General features: G+C 34.6%; 1 protein-coding gene across 1 annotated transcript in view; it reads left to right on the top strand.

Annotated features, from left to right (window-relative positions):
* UBXN7 (UBX domain protein 7) overlaps window positions 1-22,773 on the top strand; it is a 78,498-nt gene that overhangs the window by 5,262 nt on the left and 50,463 nt on the right. Inside the window, exons 2-3 of the mRNA XM_036926317.2 lie at window positions 9,276-9,423; window positions 12,197-12,264. Coding sequence (XP_036782212.2) covers window positions 9,276-9,423; window positions 12,197-12,264 — 216 coding nt within the window. The remainder of the gene's footprint in view (window positions 1-9,275; window positions 9,424-12,196; window positions 12,265-22,773) is intronic.

Raw genomic sequence — 22,773 nt, 5'->3', positions numbered from 1 at the left:
AACCTTTTTGTCTATTTTCCTTTTCCTTCCCTTTCCCTTTCCCAGAATGTCATAATTGGACTCAACAGTATGTAGCTTTCTGAGTCTAGCTTCTTGCAGTGAGTACGCTGTGTTTGATATTCCCTCATGTTGTGGTGATATGAGTAGTTCCTTCCTTTTTATTGATGAGTAAAATACCATTGTATGGATATACTACATTTTGTCCATTTACTGAATGAATGGATAATTGTTTTTGCAGTTTGGAGAATTATAAACTGCTAAAAACATTAGTGTGCAAATGTGTGAATATAAGTTTTCATTTCTCTTGGATAAGTACCTAGGAATAGGATTATTGGATCATAAATGTGTAACTTTAAGAAATTGCTAAAAGCTTTCTAAAGTCACTATACCCTTCTGCATTCCCATCCTCAGTGTATGAGAGAGAGTTCCAGTAGCCCATTTGTTATTTTTAATTTTTGTAGCCATTTTAATAGGTGTGTAATGGTATGGTATTGTGGTTTCAACTTGCATTGTCCTAGTGACTAATGATATTAAGCACTTTTTCATATGATAATTTGCCATCCATAAATATTTCAAGTCCCAATTTTTAATTATTAGATTTAAAAGACATAAAATCATACTGTATATCAAAGTGCTATAAAAGTTTCTAAATGCTTACATTAGAATTTCTATTTTTATCTTGTCACACTTTGGATACACTGTTCTAGGTAGCTGCAGAAGAGGAACTGGAACTCCTAGGCCCATGCATTTTCTACCACTTTACTGCTTCCCTCACGGTAGTTTCTTTTTGTTGATCCAATAAAAATTACCTTTGTTTATCTGTTCCCTGACTGTATCATTTCATTTCTGTTATACTTACTGAATTTAGTTTTCTGTGTATAAATTTTTTTTAATTTTTAATTTTTAAAACATTCCAGGATGGGAGACTGATGAGGAGGTTAAACCAGCTTCCACAACTGTGAGAAATAAATGTTTGTTGTTTAAGCCAGCCAGTCTATGGTATTTTTGTGGTAGCAGCCTGAACAAAGACACTGGGTTAGATTAAGCTATCCTGCTGCTACCTGTAATACTGGGACCTCAATAGCTATTAAACTCATTTAAACAAGTTACAGATAGTTTAAATCTGCAAACTTGTTTTATTAGCTCCTCTTCTTTGAGAAAAAGACATATTCTTTATTCTAATATAAATAAGATAGTCCAAATTTTTTACAGCTGACCCATCAAAAATTGTTATTACCTCTGAAGATAAAGGTAAACTTGTTACTACTATTCCTCTCCTCTGTACCATTTAGCCCTCCTTACTTTTCCTCTGCCCTCTCAGTTAACCTTCACTTTCTCATATTCCTCTGTTTAGCTCAGTGGGAATGTTAATTGACATTTTGACTAGGACAGTTTTTTATTGTGTAGGACTGTCCTACCCATTGCAGAAGATTTAGCACGTATTAGTTTCCTGTGGCTGCTGTAACAAATTACTACAAGCTGCATGGCTTGGTGCACATTTACTCTTTCACAGTTCTGGAGGCCAGAAGTCTGAAATAAAGATGTGAGCAGTTTTTGAGGGAGGAGGGGTGTTTTTCAACCTATTACAGCACTCCTGCTTCTCTTTACTGAATGCCATGGGGCCCTCTACTCACATCATGAAATACCAAAAACGGTCTCTCATATTACAAAGTCTCTACTACTTCCTGATGTCAAGAACCACTGAAACCTTTAAGTTATCTTCTGTTTCTGAAATGATACACTAAGTGATGCAACAAGTTATACACTAAGAAAGATACAAGCACAGATGACTGAAGTAAGTTGACTTTATTTAAGAAAGTGAATGGTATTCTTTGCTTCTTGGGCTCCTCTAATACAGTTGATCCTTGAACAACATGGGGGTTGGTGGTGACCTCCTGTCCAGTCAAAAATCCATGTATAACTTTTGACTCTCCAAAAACTTTACTAATAGCCTAATGATGACTAGAATGCCTCACTGATAACATAAACAATTAACAAATATTTTGTATGTTGTATTTTTATATCCTCTATTCTTAACAATTTCTCTAAGCTAGAGAAAAGAAAATGTTTTTTCAGATTGTTACATCTCCAAAATCTTTTCTAATGTATTTATTGGAAAAAATATGCATGTAAGTGGACCTGTTCAGTTCAAACCCATGTTTTTCAAAGGTCAACTGTACTACCACCTTCTTCAGTCTTGCCAAGATTTAGCATATGCTTCCTTTTAAAAAAAGTTCATAGGTAGTGGCCCTTTTTTTGAAAGCTTTTACAGGTCACTGTTCTTACAAGCTCCAATAATGGAAGTTATCCTGTCAGATCGTCAGCAGAGATATGATCACCTCTGGGGGGATATGTTGCCTATAGATTAGATTCTAGCATTAAATGGTTGAACAGGGATTAAAGATGGGGTGGCAATTCTGGGCCTCAAGTGTTGATGCCATCTGCCCCTAAAATATCATAGTTACTATTTCCTTTTTTATAGCTTTATTTTCATGTCTTAAAGTCATTTCCTGTAGAATCCCTTTTAATACTATTTTTAATTTATAGTTAAATAAGACCTATCAATCTTGGAAAATAAATACTTGCCTATACTTAATATTAAGTTCTCTACTGCCTCTTCATCAGCTCTCCATGCTACTATTCAATCACACTGGAATGCTGCTTTGTTTGTTACAGATTCCTTTGGTGCAGACCCATGTGTTGTTTTATTCTTTATGATATTCTTTTTTTTAAAATTAAAGTATCATTGATACACAATCTTATATTGGTTTCAAGTGTTCAACACAGTGGTTCAACAGTTACCCATATTCCTAAATCCTCACCTCCACTGTCTTTCAACATAGGAAGGTGTTACAGAATCATTGACTATATTCTCCATGTTGTACTACCATCCCAGTGACTAATTTATATTATGATTGAAATTTTTGTGCCCTTTTATCCCCCTCCCCACCCACCTGCCCCAACCTCACTTCCATGGTAACCACCACTTACCAGTGTCTATGAGTCTACTGCTATTTTGTTCATTTTGTTTTGTTTTTATAGTCCACAAATAACTGAAATCATATAATATTTGTCTTTTCCTGCCTGGCTTATTTCACTTAGAATAATACCTTCTAGGTTCATCCATGTCATTTCTTTTTATGACTGAATAATAATAATAATACTGCATTGTGTCTGTGTACCACATCTTCTTTATCCATTCATCTGTGGACAGACACTTAGGTTGCTTCTATATAAAATTCTTTATATTATTCTTTGTAACATTCATTTTTTTTCCTTTATTACACTTTTTTTTTTTTTTAAAAGGGCTTAACATGAGTGAAACACATGTTCATAGCATCAGATGAGTAAGCAAAAGAAAACTGAGATGCCCTGCTCTTCCTATTTGCTATCTGGCAAAGTGTGGTTCTCCATAAGCTATATATAAATATTCACACTTCATACTTTCAGTATTTTTCATTTGTCATTGATGTATAGCTTAAGTACTGTAGAACTGGGAACAGTCTTTTTATTAATAGCCAAGTATTTTCCAATAAGATGCTGTGTCAGGTTGTTTAATCCACACACGTACTTCATGAAGTTGCTAATATCCCCATTTTGTGACTGAGGAAACTGAGGACTAGAGGAATTGGCTCAAAATCACACAGCTAGTGAACGATAGGACTAGGAGTTAGACTTAAGTTTATCTGAGTAGTACCTAGGCTCTTAATAATTCTCCCTAGCCTGAGAACACAAGGAAACATGAAGAATGTTTTCTTCTTTGGTGGGTATAGGACTGGCCAAAGGAAAAAATTTGATACCTTCATTCTAACATTTAGGTTCCCAGTGTCTTTTTGGTGCTCTAAGTTACTCCCGCCCCTATGTGGCACTTCACAGGGGCCTTTCTTACCTCTGCTCCAAGGCATTTGGGATGCTAAAGTTACCTGTATCCCTTTGTTTCTGAACAACCTCCGTAATCTTTTATCTTAACCCAGAATTTATGGTTATTGGCCATTAAGGGGAAGCAATGGGATTTAATTAATTCACATTGCGAAATAGTTGATACGATGTCAACTTTTCAATAGGTGTTTATAGTTTTAAAAAGGATGTTTGTTTACCCAAGTTAATCTATTAAATGGTAGCATTTTAGGCAGCATAATAAAGTGAAGTGAAAAAAAAAGTTAGGCAATTAGGGAAAGACGTTTGAGATAGGCAGTCCATATTGTTGATAGGTCAGCTTGCCTGAGGATTGACTTAACAAGTTCCTTGTTTTCATAGCATCTTGTATTTTACTCGAGTTTTCACAAATTCTCTAAATGGTTCCCATGTCAGGGGCAGCGGTGCTCTAATAGTTGGAGTTTGGTAGAAAGGATGACAAGTTATTTGTATGCAGAGGTCATTTTCAAGTTGAATTTCCTTATGCACAAATAAAATTCAGAAGGAGTGAAAGCAGCCAGCATCAGCTGTCATTATGGCAGAAGGGAGTTTCACTCTCCAGTCAGCATATTCTTTGTGTTTTTTGTGGTGCTTTAGTGCAATGTGAGCACCTAGAGAGACAAGAGCCAAAATGGTTGGAACTCAGCCATTAAATTCCCTGAAAAGAACCAGATCAGTAGCTGTCTTGTAAAGCTGGTTTTAGGGGTCTTTATGCGGCAGATGTAACAGTTCAGGCATCTTTCCACTAGAATAAGCAGCCATAGTAGTCTATCTATAGAACCTTTTAACTTTCAGAGACTTCTGTGTAGATAGGTAAATTAAAATGGTAGAGTACAATAGACAATGAACTTTTGGACTAGTATTTAAGAAGAAGAATACAGTACAACATTACTGGTCACAATGTAAGAATATTAGGAAACAAATCATCAGGTTTTGAGAAATAATATGGAAACTAAGTCTTAAAATTGTTCATGAAAGTTCTGCTGTTTTTGCCCCAAGAGTTTGTATTTAAAAACCTAAGGTTGGCTATTGAGGTTATTTGAATTCCTCCTTCCCACAAAAAGTTGAATTTGCTTTGTTTTGAGATTTCATTTTTTTTGAAGTCATGTTTTCTAATGGTGAAAATGTAAATTTGCACAGACTAGAACTTGAGAACTTCTGGTTCAGCTTGACCAAGAACTTAGGGAGCAGTAACTGGTATGAGAAAAGTGAGACGTGGGCTGATTTAGTGAGTTTTTAAAGTTTGCAAGGTAGAAAAGCTAGCAGAGACAATAATAGAGATTTAAGACCCCATGGGAAAGTACTTATCTTTTCCTGTATATTTACTTCAAGGTAAGGAGGGACAGGCAGGGTCCAAAACTTAACAGAAAGATAGGTATTTGGTATGTTGTCAAGAAAAATGGGACTGATTTGACTGATGATATCACCATGCCTGTCATGCAAAGCATGGCATCATGAAATACAACCAAGGATATGCCTAGTCTTTACACAGACCTGTGTGGCTAGAGAGAATGACATAGAGGTGAGATAAGAGCAGAGGGGTATAAATGGAAATAGAAAATAAGAATCAAATCTTACATGCAGCTCAAGAGAGATGAAAACTTTTCCAGTCAGCAGTGCAGAACTGTTGAAACAAGGGAGACAATCAAGTTTGCATTATTTTGCAGTGTAAAAGGTATATCAAATGGAGCATGACCTCTAAAAAGGTGGGGTAGTTCATGTCAGAGATTTTGAAGGCTTGAACTAAGATTATATCAGTGGCCACAGAACAGGATGGATAGGAGTGGTATTAGTTAGATGGAAACTATAGGATTTGCTGGTTGACGGGATGTTTGCAGTTGAAGGAGAGAAGAGTTGAAAATTTATCAAATTTGAGTGATATATGAAGCCTTTTTAAAGGAAAAAAACTCCCTGGTCTTGTGTAACTAACATTACCTTAGATATACCTATTTATAAGGCAAACCCCAATTAAAAGGTAATTGAGTGAACATTAATCATAATGCATATTAATGCTTTTTTTTTTACATTAATGCTTTTTTGCACTCATGTTTCACGAAATAATTTTGTTCAGTTTTTTCATTAGCATTGTAGATATGTCTTTGTCAGCTATGTGACAAAGCTATATCTACTCTGTCATCTCACAGTTTTTTGGAGCATGTGATTTCACTTTACATTGTTTGAGATAGAGTGCTTTTAAAATTTGTATATAATTCTCTCATTGGAAATTTTATCTTTTAAGTTCAGTTATCCTAAATACCCATTTGCTCTTTCTGATTTCCACAATGTGACCATATTGCTATATAAATAAAAATTAAAACATAAATATATGCACACAGTATAAAATTCCTAAGATATAGAAGGGTTGTTTTGGCTGAAGCTTGGCCCTTCTTTCCCTGTTGTACTAACTGGTGAGCTGAAGTACTGTGAGACAGTTCTAAGTCAGTTTATTAGACACTGGACACATGCAAGCAAACACAGTGCTGGGGGTAGGGGATATAAGACAAAAATCAATGCCTGTGTTCACAAACCATCTGCTCTTTCAGAGGAGCCAGAAGGTAACCAACATTTACTGCTCAGTAGTACATGCATGTGTACAACAGAAGAGTATCACAGGGTGGGAGTGGGGACATAATGTAGAGAATGCTTAGCACACAAACTGACAGTTACACTTAGGGTGATTTTTGAGCATGCATGAACCAAATGAATGGGGAGAAGAGGAGGATACGGATATTCCAAACCTGTAGTTGATATGACTACACTGAATTATGTAGGATGGGGAAGAGGAGAGGCAAAGCCAGAGAGATAAGCTGGGGCGTGATCTCAAAGGACTTTCTAAATCATAAAGAGTGTGGGATTTATACTGTGTCAAAGAGCCATGAAAGACTTAAACCAGGGGATGATAAAATCAGAATTATATTTTGAAACATTCCGTTAGCACGAAGGTAGAAGATAAAATGATGATCAGTTAGGAGTCTATTGTAGTAATCCAGGGAAGAACTATTAAGGGCTTGATTTTAAAGCCTTAGAGGTAGTAGTAGAGAAAACAAATGAATCTATTATGAGTAGATTCATAACTTCCATTTCTGGCAGGAAGGCTAAACTAGCAAGTCTATAAATCACCCCTTCTGCCCTCTCCCCACCCCACCACACACACACTGAGAAAAAATTCTGAATAAAATGTGCATTTAAGAAATTTTTTCAAAATTCATTATTGGGCTAGCAAGAAGTTAAGGAATACTCAGAGGTTAAAAATGAAATGAAATGAAATTGGGAATGCATGTTAGCTAGATTTAAAACAAGCCTTCACCCTGGTGGAATCTGCCCAAACTGGATGGCTTTGAACTTACCTTTTGATAGTCTCTCAGGGCACAGAAAATAGGAAACAAAGCCTTCAGGCTTCCTAAGGAGAGGAGTCTGAAAGGAGACCTCCTCCCCTTTATGAAGCTATAAGACTTCTTCGCTTTCAGCCTTGGCAGTTGAGGAGAATCTTAACTCAGAATTTATAACAAGGGTCTTTACAGGGTTGCAGTGTCCATGTGGTTTTGTACGACTTCAAGTCAAGAATGTATGTAAAGTGGTTCTTGTTTGGTAGTGTCCACAGTTGCCTTACAAAATCTGTCAGATCGAATCCTCTTAGGAAAAGTGTACCTTCAACGCAGGCTTCAAAACCCTACAGATTAAAATTCCAAGGTGCACACACACACACACACACACACACACAATCACAAAATGCAGTTAAGCAAAAGCCAGCAGAAACAAGAGACAGTGACCCCTAGAAACTGCAGGAAGTTTATATTTTTGTTTTATTAATTCCATTAAGTTTGATTAACATGTTTGTAGAAATGAGAGGATTGAAAACAGGAGTAAGACATAAGGGTCTCTGAAACATGACCAGGAAAATTAGGAAAAAAACAAAAACAGAATTTCTGGTTACAAAAATTAACTGAAATTAAAAGCTCAGCTAACAGGTTTATATTAAAAAAAAAAAAACAGATTGGTACTGCATAGAGTGAGGTAGTGACATTCATCAGATTGGTGTTCCAGGCGTAAGTAAGTGTGAAAGGAGGAGTCAAATGATTGTTAAATAGAAATGGCTGAGAATTTTTTCTGAATTGGTAAAAGGTAACAACGCTTACATGGTGGAAGTCCATTTGAAAACCAAGGAGGATAAATAAAATCAGACCAGACAAATCAGAGTGAAACTGCAGAAGAGTGTAAAAGCAACTAGAGAGAAACAACAGATTGCTATGAAAATGTTTTTGTTTAATCTGGCAACTGATTTCCCAGTAGGAACAACAGAAACCAGAGGACATTGGAATGCTGTCTTCAGTTTACTAAGAAAAAATAGCAGTCAGCCTTTAAATAGAATATCCAGTAAAATGCCTTTCATGACTGCAAAATAAACACACACACACACACACACACACACACACACACACACACACACACACACAGAGCAGATCCCTTACAAGGAGATTTTAAGGGACCTAATTTTGATAATTTTGGTAGGAGAAAAGTCATCCCAAATGGAAAGACTGAGATGCTTTTTAATGGTCACAAAATATTCCATCAAGTAGATTTCTACAATTTAGATGATTACTCTTGAATATAGTTGTTTCCAGTTTTTCAGTATTAACTGAAACTATACTGGACATGTTTATGCATGTAGTATTTTACACAGAATAAGTAAAATAACAAGGTTTTTGACTAGAATACCAAATTACTGGGTCAAAAAGGAATATTTTTATATTTCTTGATGCATGTCATAAACTTGTTTTGGTAAAGGGTCTTATAAAATTAACATTCATCTAACAGACTATCTAACTGGCTTTACTTTACAATTAAATGTGTGGTAAGGCCAGTTTTAAATGATGAAGATTGACATTTCTTACCAGATTTTGACTTAATCACATTTTTGACAAAAATGTCCCGTCTCACTTCTCTCCCATTGTTACTAAAAATATCTTCTTTTTAATAGAGACAGGAATGCTAACTGAAGTGCATTCTTTCTAACAGTATTTGTAACTTTTTAGAATATAGTCTTCCATTTTTATCTTTTTTCAGTTTATTAAAAAATATATAGTTAATCCATTTAAAGAAATGGCAAAAAAAATACTTCATTTAGTTTAATTTTATTATGGAGGAAGACTATTTTAATGTTGCTACTTTCTTTTCTATCTCTGTATATTTCACACTAATCAGCCAACATTGTAGAAGTAAGTGCAAAGGTTTTCTTTAAAAAGTAATTCCATCTCAGAGGGAAAAAATACTGTTAATTTGCCTGGGAATTCTGTATTCTAATATAATCTGAATGTAAGATGTCTCTTTTAAAGTTTTGTCTTGTCTTTTTGCTATTTCAGGGGCAAGTGAAAGTGTTGGGAAACATATGCTTGAAGCCTGCAACAATAACCTGGAGATGGCAGTCACTATGTTTTTGGATGGTGGAGGAATCGCTGAAGAGCCTAGTACCAGTTCAGCAAGTGTCTCTACTGTCAGACCACACACAGAGTATGAATTTATTATTTATTGTTAAAGAGCTACTCCCTGCCTAATTTGAGCAGTTGCGTTTTTATCAGTTATATTAATTCTCTGTTTTTGAAAAAAGTTGAAAACATCTGAAAGTGTCAAGTGGAAACTTTTATACTTACATACTTCAAATTCTTTAGAGAACTGTCATATCTAATCCTCAAGAGAACCCTTATAGAATGGCATTATTATCCATATTTTACAGATGAGGAAGCAGAGGCATAGCCATTTTCCCAAGTTACACAGCAATTAAGTAACAGATAGGAAAGTGAAGCCTAAAAAGCTCAGATTTCCCAATTACAGATTTTCCTACATTGTCCCAGGAAAGTCTGACCTGACATGAAAAATGTTTGAAAAATACTTCTAGTCTTTTACACATAACTAAGATGTAATCACTAGAAGCACCTTCAGCATATGGAACTGTACTGGATAGAAAATAATAATAAATTGGTGAACAGATTCAGTGTTTTTAGCCCTTGATACCAATGAGAGTTTGAAATGAAAACCTTTTGGGTGGAATTCCAGCAGCCTTTGGAAAATGTTAGAGATGAATGCTACTCAAAGGAAAACCATTGAAAAATTAAAAAATATCCTTAAGTAAGACTTTAATACTCATAGCCCTTTATAACTCTCTGAACAAGAGGAATTTCCTGTTGAAGGGAATAGAATAGGCAAGAAAAAATTGATTTTTTTTTAACTAATTAGAGATAGATTTAAAAAGCCAAATAACATTCAGGACGTAATTGCCTCTTTTGTTGATTTAGTTCCAGATTCTAGAGTAATATTGTTTCTGCATGAAGAATGAACTTTCCAGTAACATAAATTTTATGTATGTGTGTATAACAAATATTTATATTTATATTGTATGAATTAATATTTTATGAAGTTTTTCCTGTCAGTGTTTGCTGTGTATTTTGGGTGTTGATATCCGAATCCCCTACAACATAGTGCAAAGTTTTCATGGGAATCAGTATAAAAACATGATTTAGTTTGCAGAAACTTGAATAACAAGTATTCACAACTCATTTGGGGGAACCCATTGGCTCTCACTGTACAAAACATGTTTTCTTAATTCTGTTAAAAAATTATTTTGATAAACGAATGCCTTTTCCTACTGAATTACATTCTAATTTGACTTAGATTGTATTGCTAATTGATTGATTTGATAGTGCCTTCTAATTCCTAAACTATAATTTTCACTTTACAATTCACCTTTTTCTGTTCCATTCTTCCATTTTGTTAAGTAGCTAATACTCTTGAAACAGATAACCTCAAATATTGAATAATTAAGTCTTTGTGTATAGGAGCTACTTTCAATCTATCTCCCTAACTGAGGTATTTCATCAGATTAAGACTTATTTGTTTGTTTTTATATTCAGAAGTTTTTATTGATTCATATTTGTAAGACTTGTTTTTTGAGTAATTATATTGTCTTGGGGTAATATACACATATGCTGTAAAATGTAATATGCTATATATATATATATACATATATATATATACTGGTAATGGAAAGATTTAGGTAAAACATGCCTTTTTAAAGTCTTAGTTTTCTTAAGATAATGGCCTATTTCTTTTTGATGAAAGATGACTAATAGAGCTTCCCCTTACAGATATATATCATCTTATTCTTAAGGTTATTGAAATTCTGTGTCTGAGCAGTGACTGATATCTAGTAGGAAAGAATACTTAATATAATTGTGAATTGTCCTTTATCCTTTAGTCACTTGGCTTATTGTAGATTTCTTTGTCCAGCTAGTTCTTTTTTTTTAAATTTTTTGTTGAAGAACATTGTGTTTACAAGGCTCCCCTGTCCAGCTAGCTCTTTGGTTACAGGTTGTTAGCTCTTGTTGACAAATGAGTATTCATACTTAATTTTGTAAGTATGTTTTGTAGTTCCAACTTTTAGATACCAAAAACAGGGCTTTAAGCTTAGATATTACTGTTAGAAACACCTGACTGGAAAACATTAGGCCTAACTTAGATTAACATTTATTATAAGCAGGGAGGCAATAAATTTGGAATTTACTGTTCCTTGCTACGAACATTAATCAGCAGAGTTTAATATTTGAGTTACAACTACAAAACAGTAAAACTGATACTTCCATTTTTACACCATTTTTACAATATATCCAAATGAATATTTTTTACTGGAAAATACAGATTATTAGTAAACCCTCTGGAAGTGAACTTTGAAGAGTTTATAGGCTTTTAAAAGATGGGTAATTGTTTTTTCTATTCTGTATATATTAGGGTCTAGTTCATAAATAATCCAAGGTAATAGTTACGTTAGCCATCTTTGTAACTAGCATAAAATTCACTGCATGTTTGTTTAGCTTATTTTAGTATGTCTGTGATTTAATTATCTATTACTTGATACAGTGGTAATGTAATATTGCTTTAATTGAGCCTATATTTTTCCATTAATTTTTGCCTCTTTGTTTTGTTGGTTGGTTTTACTCCTATTGTCATTTTTTTTTTTCCTGAAAGAATTTAGGGTAGGGAACTTTAGAGGAAAGGGGAATATTTTTTTTTTGCTTTTTCTCTTTCTTTATAAACTGTTTGAGCTATCTATGCCAGGTGCTTTATTCCAGTATGGAAACCACTTAACAGTCATTTAGCACTGTGACTCCTAAAAGCCACTAAGACTGGTGTTTATTTTACTTGTTAATTTGAATGCATTCACAAATTACAGAGAGAACAGGTAGAAGAAAACAGTTTCCTTTTGATATTTTCCCACTTTATTTTTTAATAGAGAAGAAGTTCGTGCCCCAATTCCTCAAAAGCAAGAAATATTGGTGGAACCAGAACCTTTGTTTGGTGGTAAGTTCACCCTTTTTCCTTCGCTTTATTTTACTTAATTATTTAGGATTTTAATGAAGCTAACAAAAGTGAGGCTTGCTCAGAGATTGTTATTTCAAATATAGTCAGCTCTTATCATGTAATTCTGTACTCTTCTTAGGAGAATTGCGCAGTTGGTTCTTCCAAGAAGTGAAACAAAAAGTTGAAATATGTTGCAGAAGACCAAAAGGAGGAAAATTAACAAAAAGAAAATCTGCCTTATAATGGAAACCAATCTATCATTAGTTAAAAGACTCCCCATTATTTTTTGTTTTCTAGATACTTAAGTTACTGCCATATCCTTACTGTCTTGATACCTTCACTCGTCTTATTTTCTAAAAGTGAAAGTAATACCTAAGGTATGCAAAAAATTGTGATACAATCTGGATGCATAGAGAAGATGGTAGAAAATGAGACATTTAATTGATCTAAACGAAATTTAGTTTTAGTTTAATAAGCACTTATTTACCTTTTGTGAGCCAAATATTTTAGGCATTAATAAGCATATTAAAAATTAGAAGATAAAGTTATAATCTGGTTGGCCAAAGACATAGAAGTGTATATTATACATCTTGAGAACACTAATGCAGAGACATAGGCCTATAAAAAGTCTTGTAGGTAAACTAGAATAAAAGAGCAGAAATATGTTTAAGAAAATTATACAAACCATATCTTTTGATTTGAAAGAGCACCTTAATTGAGTTTTTTAAAGATCAATCTTTAACTTGGCAGCTTTGGAGTTTACTGTAACAAGAAATAGAAGAATATACTGTCTAGATTAAAGAATAAAGATGGGAGGAGGAAAACTACAAGATCTGAATACTGAAGTATAATAGGCACTTTCTGGACTGTTTGATTCAGCCAGTCACTATGCTGTTGTTATACCAGAAATAATAAAGCATTGTTCATACTTTTTTTTCATATAAATATCATGAATAGATAGATTTTGGAGCTGAGCAGCAGTGCCCTCAGAAGCTTTATCTTTTCTTTATTATAAGAAACAAGACAAGATCTTTGAGTGAGGAAGACTACAGGAAGTAGATTTTGTGTTGTTTTACTGTTAAACAGAGGCAAAGAGTTCACATTTGAAACCCCACGTTCCTCCTTTTACCTCTGATTTGATGTAGAGGGGGATGAGAATGACTTTATACAGTTAGAAAGTCAGTCTGGCTTTCATCATTAGACCTTGTTATAGCTTGAGAAAAGTCTTTGGAGAACTCTTTTCTTCTTAGGACAGTATTGATTTGAAGTGTGATTCTCAAAGTGTGGTCTTGGATAGCCTTTCAGGAGTTCTGTAAGGTCAAAATTATTTTCGGGATCAACAGAGGTGAGGCTTAGAACCTCACCCCCCCGTTCTGAGAGAAATCTTCTGCATACGTGGATGTTTTATTGCCCTTGTCTAGCTTGGATTAACACATAGTCTACAGGCACACACCTGATCATCTACATTTGCTCTCTTACAACACTAAACTATGTTTTCTACCTTTATCTTGTATCTACCTACCACTTCAGCATTTTATTAAAAATAATAATAAAGAGAGAAATGTAGTATCCACATATAAATCAAGTATAAAAACCAAATGAGTATTCATATTTGAACTGACTGTTTATAGTTCATAATGCATGAGCAAAACCGAAAGTTTCTGTGATGACTGCCCTTGTACTGTTCACTATGTAACTTACTCATTATGTAAGAATTTGTTCTCCATGTAAGAACTTGTTTGTTACACCTCAGAAGATTGGAGACTGACGAAAATTAGGCTTGGGGTGGATTAATGATTGTGTATTGAGCATTGACTCCCCTATACAGAATTTTATTGTCGTTAACAACCATTTGATCAATAAATATGAGAGATGCCCTCACAAAAAAAAAAAAAGGACAGACTTCCAATGGTAAAATAAATAAGTAACCGGGATGTAATGTATAGCATAAGGAATATAGTCAAGATATTGTAACAGCTTGGTAGGGTGATAGCTGGAACCTAGAATTATGTATATAAATGTTTTATCACTGTGTTGTACACTTGAAACTAATGTAATGTAATACTGTGCGTCAACTACCCTTCAATAAAAAATAATTATCTAAAAAAATAAATTAAATAAATTACATTAAAAAAAATTATTTTCAAAATAATGCTAAGAAGTTATTTTCCTTTTTCACTGTGTTGACATTTGGGCTGATGGTTCAGAAGCAAAGCTGGGTCAAGCTGGTACATCTTAATTGAATCAGGGCAATGGTACCAGACTACTACTACCTACTGAATTCTTCACTGCTTCACACTAATACAGTTTTTTTTTAAAAGCCAATTTTATTTAATGTTCTTGATAAAGCAATAAAATTAATTTCATTAAATCTTAAACCTTGGGTATAAATTTTTAAACTGATGAAATATGTGTGTACAAAACACTTCTGCATAATGCATTCTGTGGTTACTTGAAGGAAGAGCACTTGTAGAGTTTGAGTTGTGAACTAAACTAGCTGCTTTTTTCAGGGAACAATTTTTTTACTTGAGAGATTGCTAACAAATTATAGTTATTTTGACTTACACATTTGGCAGATGGTTTTTAATATGAACAAAAGTCTTTACTGCTTCAAAAGAAACAACTGATGTTATTTGTTACCAGTGAGTAACAAAAAAGAGAAAGAGCTTTCAGGAAGAAATTAGAATTTTAGAAAGTTTTTATCCACAGTTCTGAGCTGGATAGCTTCTAATACTTAAAGGGTTTCTGGTGAGATTAGTGGTAACATTAACAGATGGTGATTAAAAAATATATATTGTATAATGAATGGGCAATACTTGAAATGTTTGCAAAACTGAAATATTTTCAATGACCAGTGCACAATATTACAAAATTGTGCATAAGTTAAAGACAGATGGATTCATATAAATGTAGATTAGATATCTATTGCTGTGTAACAAGTTGTTCCAAAATTTAGTTTCCTCAAACAAACATTTGTTATCTCACAGTTTATGTGGCTTAGGATGTAGCCTAGCTGAGTACTTTTTCTTAGGGTGTCCCACAAGGTTATAATCAAAGTGTCAGCTAGGGCTACAATCATCTCAAAGCTCGAAGAGAGGAGGATCTCCTTTCAGGCTCACTCACGTGACTGTTGGTTAACTGGAGACATTAGTTCCTTACCACAGAGCAAATGAGAGAGCTTGAGCAGGCAGCCTAAGATGGAAGCTACCATCTTCTTGTATCTAATCTTGAAGTGACAACCCAGCCCATCACCTCTGCCACATTCTTTTTTTTTTTTTTTTTTTTTTTTGTAGATAATTATTTTTTATTGAAGGGTAGTTGACACACAGTATTACATTAGTTTCAGGTGTACAACATAGTGATTCAACATTTATATACATGACAGTTCTAGGTACCAGCTATCACCATACCAAGCTGTTACAATATCTTGACTATATTCATTACATCCCGGTTACTTATTATTTTACCATTGGAGGTGTATACTTTTTTTTTTTTTTTTTTTTTTTTGTGAGGGCATCTCTCATATTTATTGATCAAATGGTTGTTAACAATAAAATTCTGTATAGGGGAGTCAATGCTCAATGCACAATCATTAATCCACCCCAAGCCTAATTTTTGTCAGTCTCCAATCTTCTGAGGCATAACAAACAAGTTCTTACATGGAGAACAAATTCTTACATAGTGAATAAGTTCTTACATGGTGAATAGTACAAGGGCAGCCATCACAGAAACCTTCGGTTTTGCTCATGCATTATGAACTATAAACAGTCAGTTCAAATATGAATACTCATTTGATTTTTATACTTGATTTATATGTGGATACCACATTTCTCTCTTTATTATTATTATTTTTAATAAAATGCTGAAGTGGTAGGTAGATACAAGATAAAGGTAGAAAACATAGTTTAGTGTTGTAAGAGAGCAAATGTAGATGATCAGGTGTGTGCCTGTAGACTATGTGTTAATCCAAGCTAGACAAGGGCAATAAAACATCCACATATGCAGAAGATTTCTCTCAGAACAGGGGGGGTGAGGTTCTAAGCCTCACCTCTGTTGATCCCCAATTTCTCACCTGATGACCCCCCTGCGACTGTGCCTGTCTTAGGTTGTTCCTCCCTTGAGGAATCTTACCCGTCTCTGGCTAACCAGTCATCTTCCGGGGCCATACAGGGAAATGTAAAGTTGGTAAGTGAGAGAGAAGCCTTATTGTTTGAAATGGTTAGCTTTTTATTTCTTTGCATATTTATGCCCTGTAGCTTCTATGCTCAGCATTTGTCTTGAGGTATCTTTACCACTTGGAAGAATTATGATACTCGGTAAATTTGATATGAAGCACGAATTCTATTTAAGGGTTGTAATTAGGAAGGAAGAAGAAAAGCTATAGAAGTAGCAGGCGGCAGAAAACATGGGAAGATTGATTATTTCTTTGACATATCTTCTTGTAGAGTAACTTCAGCATGTATAGGTTTTAAGCTACTACTTAAATTGTGCACACACATTAACATAATAGGAGTATAGTTACATAACCAAAGCATACCTGTAATTACCAGCCATCTCCAGTGAAAACAAGAAAACCAGTTAGGCACCTTAGGCATTTGTGAAAACTTATCTATGATATGGTGGATGTTGTCCAACTGAACTTGAACAGTCTGAGAGAAATCAGACAAATTAAAACAATCCATTCCTGGGGAATGTTCACATCCCTTATGTTCTTTTAACAGTAAATAGTCTGTAGTTGTAAGATTTTGGAGCACTACAATTTGCACTTCTCCTAATTCTTGATTTGAGTTCCAACAGTATAGATCCAGTCAAATTTGTTGTTTTACTGTATGCACAGGCCAGCTTAGATATCTCCTTCCTCATTCCCATGGCAAGTCCAGGAACTGGTGGGGTGAGTGCATCTACAGCTGTAGCAGTGCGTGCCACATTCTTTTTGATCCTGCCCATATTCAAGATGATCACACACAGGTTATGAATACCAAGATCTTGATAGGCATAACTGAGACCGTCTTAGAGCCTGCCTACCACAGAAACCAATGGATTTTAATGGAGCAGAGTATGAAAAGTTTATTGATAAAAGATTTCAGATTCCATGTTACAACTAACTCTTAATGAACTACTAGTTGTTGAGTTTTGGTGTAGTATCAAAGGACAATATTCACAGTTATCTTTAAAAACTATTAAAGTAATCCTCCCTTTTACAGCTACATGTCTGAGATTGAATTTTTTTTTTATTAAGGTTCACTGATACACAATCTTATGAAAGTTTCACATGATCAACATTGTGGTTACTACATTCACCCATATTATCAAGTCCCCCCCCCACACCCCATTGCAATCACTGTCCATCAGCATAGTAAGATGCTATAGAGTCACTACTTGTCTTTTCTGTGCTATACTGCCTTCCCTGTGTGCTAATCATAACGCCCCTTAATCCCCGTCTCCCTCCCTCCCCACCCACCTTCCCCAGCCTCTTCCCTTTGGTAACCGCTAGTTCCTTCTGGGAGTCTGTGAGTCTGCTGCTCTTTTGTTCCTTCAGTTTTGCTTTGTTGCTGTACTCCACAAATGAGTGAAATCATTTGGTACTTGTCTTTCTCTGCCTGGCTTATTTCACTGAGCATAATACCCTCTAGCTCCATCCATGCTGTTGCAAAAGGTAGGATTTGTTTTCTTCTTCTGGCCGAATAATATTCCTTTGTGTATATGTACCACATCTTCCTTATCCATCATCTACTGATGGACACTTAGGTTGCTTCCATATCTTGGCTATTGTAAATAGTGCTGCGCATGAACATAGGGGTGCATATGTCTTTTTGAATCTGGGATTTTCTTTTCTTCAGTGGAATTCCTGGGTCAAATGGTATTTCTATTTTTAGTTTTTTGAGGAACCTCCATATTTCTTTCCACAATGGTTAAACTAATTTAAATTCCCACCAACAGTGTAGGAGGGTTCCCCTGAGGTTGGATTTTAATTTTCTCCATGTACTTAAAGGAATAGTAGCAAGTTGAGTGCAGAAGCAGATCTGAAAATCCTGGTGTCTTCTCTTGCCAGCTATTAACAAAGATATGTGGGAATGTGAAACAGTGTCACTCTTTTCATTACATTTCTTTCTTGACCTGTCCCACTCCCCTATTCTGACTGTGTAACTCCTTTTGAATCTCTTTTAGCTTGTTGTAGCTTAACTTCTTTGACCTCAGTGACCAGCATTCCTATTATGCGAGTAGTAGAGTGAAAGTACAGAGGATAGAAGATGGCTAGGAAGAGTCAGGAAATGACATATTGAAGAAGCAGGCAGGAATAATAATGGTCCTAGAGCTAGAGTGTTGAGTCCCATGGAGAGGTTCTTGGTTAGACTTAGGATCAGGCAATGAGCAGGCTATGGGCCCTAGAAATAAAAGAGGTTGGGTAGAAAGCTATCAGTAAGAGAAACAAATGAGTAAGAATCCCCAGGAGACCAACTGCTCAAAAGAGAAAGACTAAATTTGGAAAAAAGAGAGAGAGAAAGGGAGTGTGAGAGAGAGAGAGAGAGAGAGTGTGTGTGTGTGTGTGAAATAATGTAGAATATTGACTGGCTTGCCTCTTGAAATTTCAAAGTAAAAGGAAACTAACTTTCATATACTACCTCCTCAATAATAACATGGCTTTCTTAGACAGCTATTCCATTTCATCCTAAGATACTCTTACTTTCTTAATTGTTATGGTTAAAAAGTATGTGATAACAAGTTTTAAGAAGGCATTATTTTGAGAGGCTATATTATTTCTCCTAGAACATACACATTTGAAATAGGAACTCTTGATGAAAAATAGTTTAAATATTAAATAACATTTCTTGTTTCCTTATAAAGGAGGAAAAAGTAATGTAATATTTACATTTTAATTTAGCTAAATTCAGTACAAATTAAATTTAAAAGTTCAACACAAAACTAAAATGTGGATTTTTTTTAAAACAGATCCCTTTGCCTAGAGATAATATGATTCTTGAAAATAGTGATATACATAAGTACATAAATAATATACAGAAAGATAATGCTTTATAAATGAGATTTTTTACATGTAGTCCTTCATTTTATGTTGTTTATTTTGGGGGTTTTTTGGGTCTTTACTCAATAGTTCTTGGGTAGAAAGAATTATCCTACCTAATGGAAAATAGACTGTTTGGACGAGATACAGGATGGGAGACTTTTATACTTACTGTTTACTCTTACTGCTAATCTTCATTTATTAGCATGGCATATTGTTCTGGTTACATTCTGACCAGGTGTGCTATCAACCATCTTAATAACTGTTACCCATATTGAAAGAATTATTAAATATCTTTTTTTTTTTTTAGGACTAACATTTTATTTATTTGTTTCTAATTGAAGTGTAGTTGACATACAATATTGTATTAGTTTCAGGTGTACAACATAGTGGTTTGTCATTTATATACATTTTGAAATGGTCACCACAATAACTGTAGTTACCATGTCACCATACAAATTATTACAGTGTTATTGACCATATTCCTTGTTCTGTACATTAACTTCCCATGAGTTATTTTCTAACTGAAACTTTTTACCTCTTATCTCCTTCATTATTTTGTATCTCAGCCCTGACAACTACGATTTGTGTATTTATGAGTCTATTTCTGTTTCTGTTTGTTTTGTTTTGTTTTGTTTATTTTTTACATTCCACATATGTGAAATCATATGGTATTTCTCTTTCTCTGTATATCTTATTTCACTTAGCATGACACCCTTTAGGTCTATCCATGTTACAGATTGCAAGATTTCATTCTTTTTTATGTCTGAGTAATTTAATATTCATTGTATATACGTGCCGTATCTTTATCTGTTCATCTGTCAGTAGACACTTAGGTTCCTCCATATCTTTGTTGTAAATAGTTCTGCGATAAACAAAGGGGTGCATGTATCTTTTCAAATAAATGCTTTTTTTTCCCTTTGGGTAAATACCCAGAAGTGGAATTACTGGGTCATATATTTCTATTTTTAATTTTTTGAGGAAACTTCATGCAGTTTTGTGTAGTGGCTGCACCAGTTTACATTCCCATGAACAGTCATGAAAGTGTTGTTCTCCACATTCTCACTAACACTTGTTACTTTTCTTTTTGATAGTAGCCATTCTGATAACTGTGAGGTGATAATCTCACTGTGGTTTTGATTTGCATTTCCCTGATGATTAGTGATGTTGAGCATCTTTTCGTGTGTCTGTTGGCCATCAGTATGTCTTCTTTAGGAAAATGTCTATTCAGATCCTCTGCCCATTTTTTAATCAGATTATTTGCCTTTTTTGTTGAATTGTATGAGTTTTTAAAATATATTTTGGATATTAACTCCTTGTTGGTTTAATATATTTTGGATATTAACCCCTTGTTGGTTGGTATCATTTGCAAATAACATTCTTCCATATAGTAGGTTGACTTTTCATTTTATCAGTGGTTTCCTTTACTGTGCAAAACTTTTTAATTTGATGTAATCCCAATTGTTTATTTTTGCTTTTATTGCACTAGTCTGAAGAGACGGATCCAAAAAAAAATATTGCTACAACTGATATCCAGTTTACTATCTATGTTTTTGTTCAGGAGTTTGATGGTCAGGTGTCTCTAATCCATTTCCAGTTTATTTTTGTGAATGGTATAAGAAAGTGTTCCAGTTTCATTCTTTTGCATGTAGCTGTCCTGTTTTCCTAACACCATTTATTGAAGAAACTGTCTTCCTCTTTGTATATTCATGTCTCCTTTATCATAGATTACTTGACTGTATAAATGTGGGTTTATTTCTGGGCCTTCTATCCTGTTCGATTGACCTATGTGTCTGCTTTTGTGCCACTATAGCTACTGTTTTGATTACTATATACTGTTTTGATTACTATAGCTTTGTAGTATAGTTTGAAATCCAGGATTGTGATACCTGCAGAATATCCTTCCTTCTTTCCTTCCTTCCTTCCTTCCTTCCTTCCTTCCTTCCTTCCTCCCTCCCTCCCTCCCTCCCTCCCTCCTTCCTTCCTCTTTGTTCTTTTTCTAGTGTTTTGAGGTGTTCTTTTTCTAGATTATTTAAGATTTTTCTTATTTCTTGAGATAAGCGTGATCACTATAAACTTCCCTCTTAGAACTGCTTTTGCTGCACCCTGAAGATTTTGAAATGTATTTCCATTTTCATTTTGTCTCAAGGTATATATTTTTATTTCTTCTTTGATGTCTTTGTTGACCCACTGGTTGTTTACTAGCACGTTGTTTAGCCTCCTGGTGTTTGTGGGTTTTTCCAGTTTTTTTCTTGTGATTTCTAGTTTCCTACTGTCATGGTTGAAAAGATGCTTAATATGCTTTTATTGTTCTTAAATTTATTGAGGCTTGTTTTGTGGCTTAACATGATCTGTCTTGGAGAATGCTCCATGTTCATTTGAAAAGAATTTGTATTTTGCTGGTTTTGGATGAACTGTTCTGTATCTACCTGTTAAGTCTGTTGGTCTAATGTAAGTCAGTATTTCCTTACCCATTTTCTGTGTGAATGCTCTGTGTGAACGCATTCTGTGTAAATGCTTACTAATGTAAGTAAGGTGTTAAATCTTTCATTGAGTGATACCGTGCGAAGGCCCTTTAAGAGCGGTGTCTTGGTTTCCTTTAGCCCTCTGGCTCTCCTGGAGTGAAGCCCTGCTGGTTGTTTTCAGAGCCAGACATTTAGCAGCTGTACTTCTCAATGTAGATTACCAGGATGGGGGTGGAGGAGTACCTGATATGGGTCTTGGATTCCTTGCTTTAAGAGAGGGTCTCTACACCTGTGATATCCCTCCCCCACTTATAGGTTGCCACACTGTGGGGTTGGTTACCAACCACATGGTGCCCTGCATATCCTTCTTGATGTGGCTTTTTTTTTTTTTTTTAACATATATTTAGCTCTGGAAGAGCTGTTCTGCCAGTCTTCAGGTCTCTCTCAGTGAGTTACTTTATATGCAATTGCAACCTGGCCGTGTCCATGGGAGGAGGCAAGCTCTCAGGATTTTCCTATTTTGCCATCTTGCCCTGAGTCTTACATGTTCTTAATTATTGTAATGTATATAAATGATCTAATTGTTTTTTAGATTTAAGAACACATACATATAGGAAAATATTTTGATTATTTCTTTTTAGACTTCATCTATAAAAACACTTAAGGATTGCATAATAGAAACTATTCAGGGATATCAGAAGACATGGTTCTCTTCATTCTTCCATTTATCCAACCACTAAGAAGTAGTTCTTAAATATTATGATTTAGAACTTGGTTAATTGTGATTACTCAAGTGTTGTACCAAGGGTAGTCAGATCCCCTAGCCTACTCGGAATTAGACATGTGCAGCATCTAATAGCTTTATTTCCATGGGAAGTCATCCTCAAAATCTTTTCTTTCGGTATTTTAACAAAGTTTCTTAACTGGGCCTTAGTTTTTTTTTTTGCAAAACAGAATGGTTTGGATGAAGATGGTTGAGTTAATTGTATATGAATGACTTGAAGGCTTTTAAAATATTTTATT

This window comes from Manis pentadactyla, chromosome 1 (assembly GCF_030020395.1).
Source record: "Manis pentadactyla isolate mManPen7 chromosome 1, mManPen7.hap1, whole genome shotgun sequence".
NCBI lineage: Eukaryota > Metazoa > Chordata > Mammalia > Pholidota > Manidae > Manis > Manis pentadactyla.
This window is presented reverse-complemented; position numbering and strand designations above follow the sequence as displayed.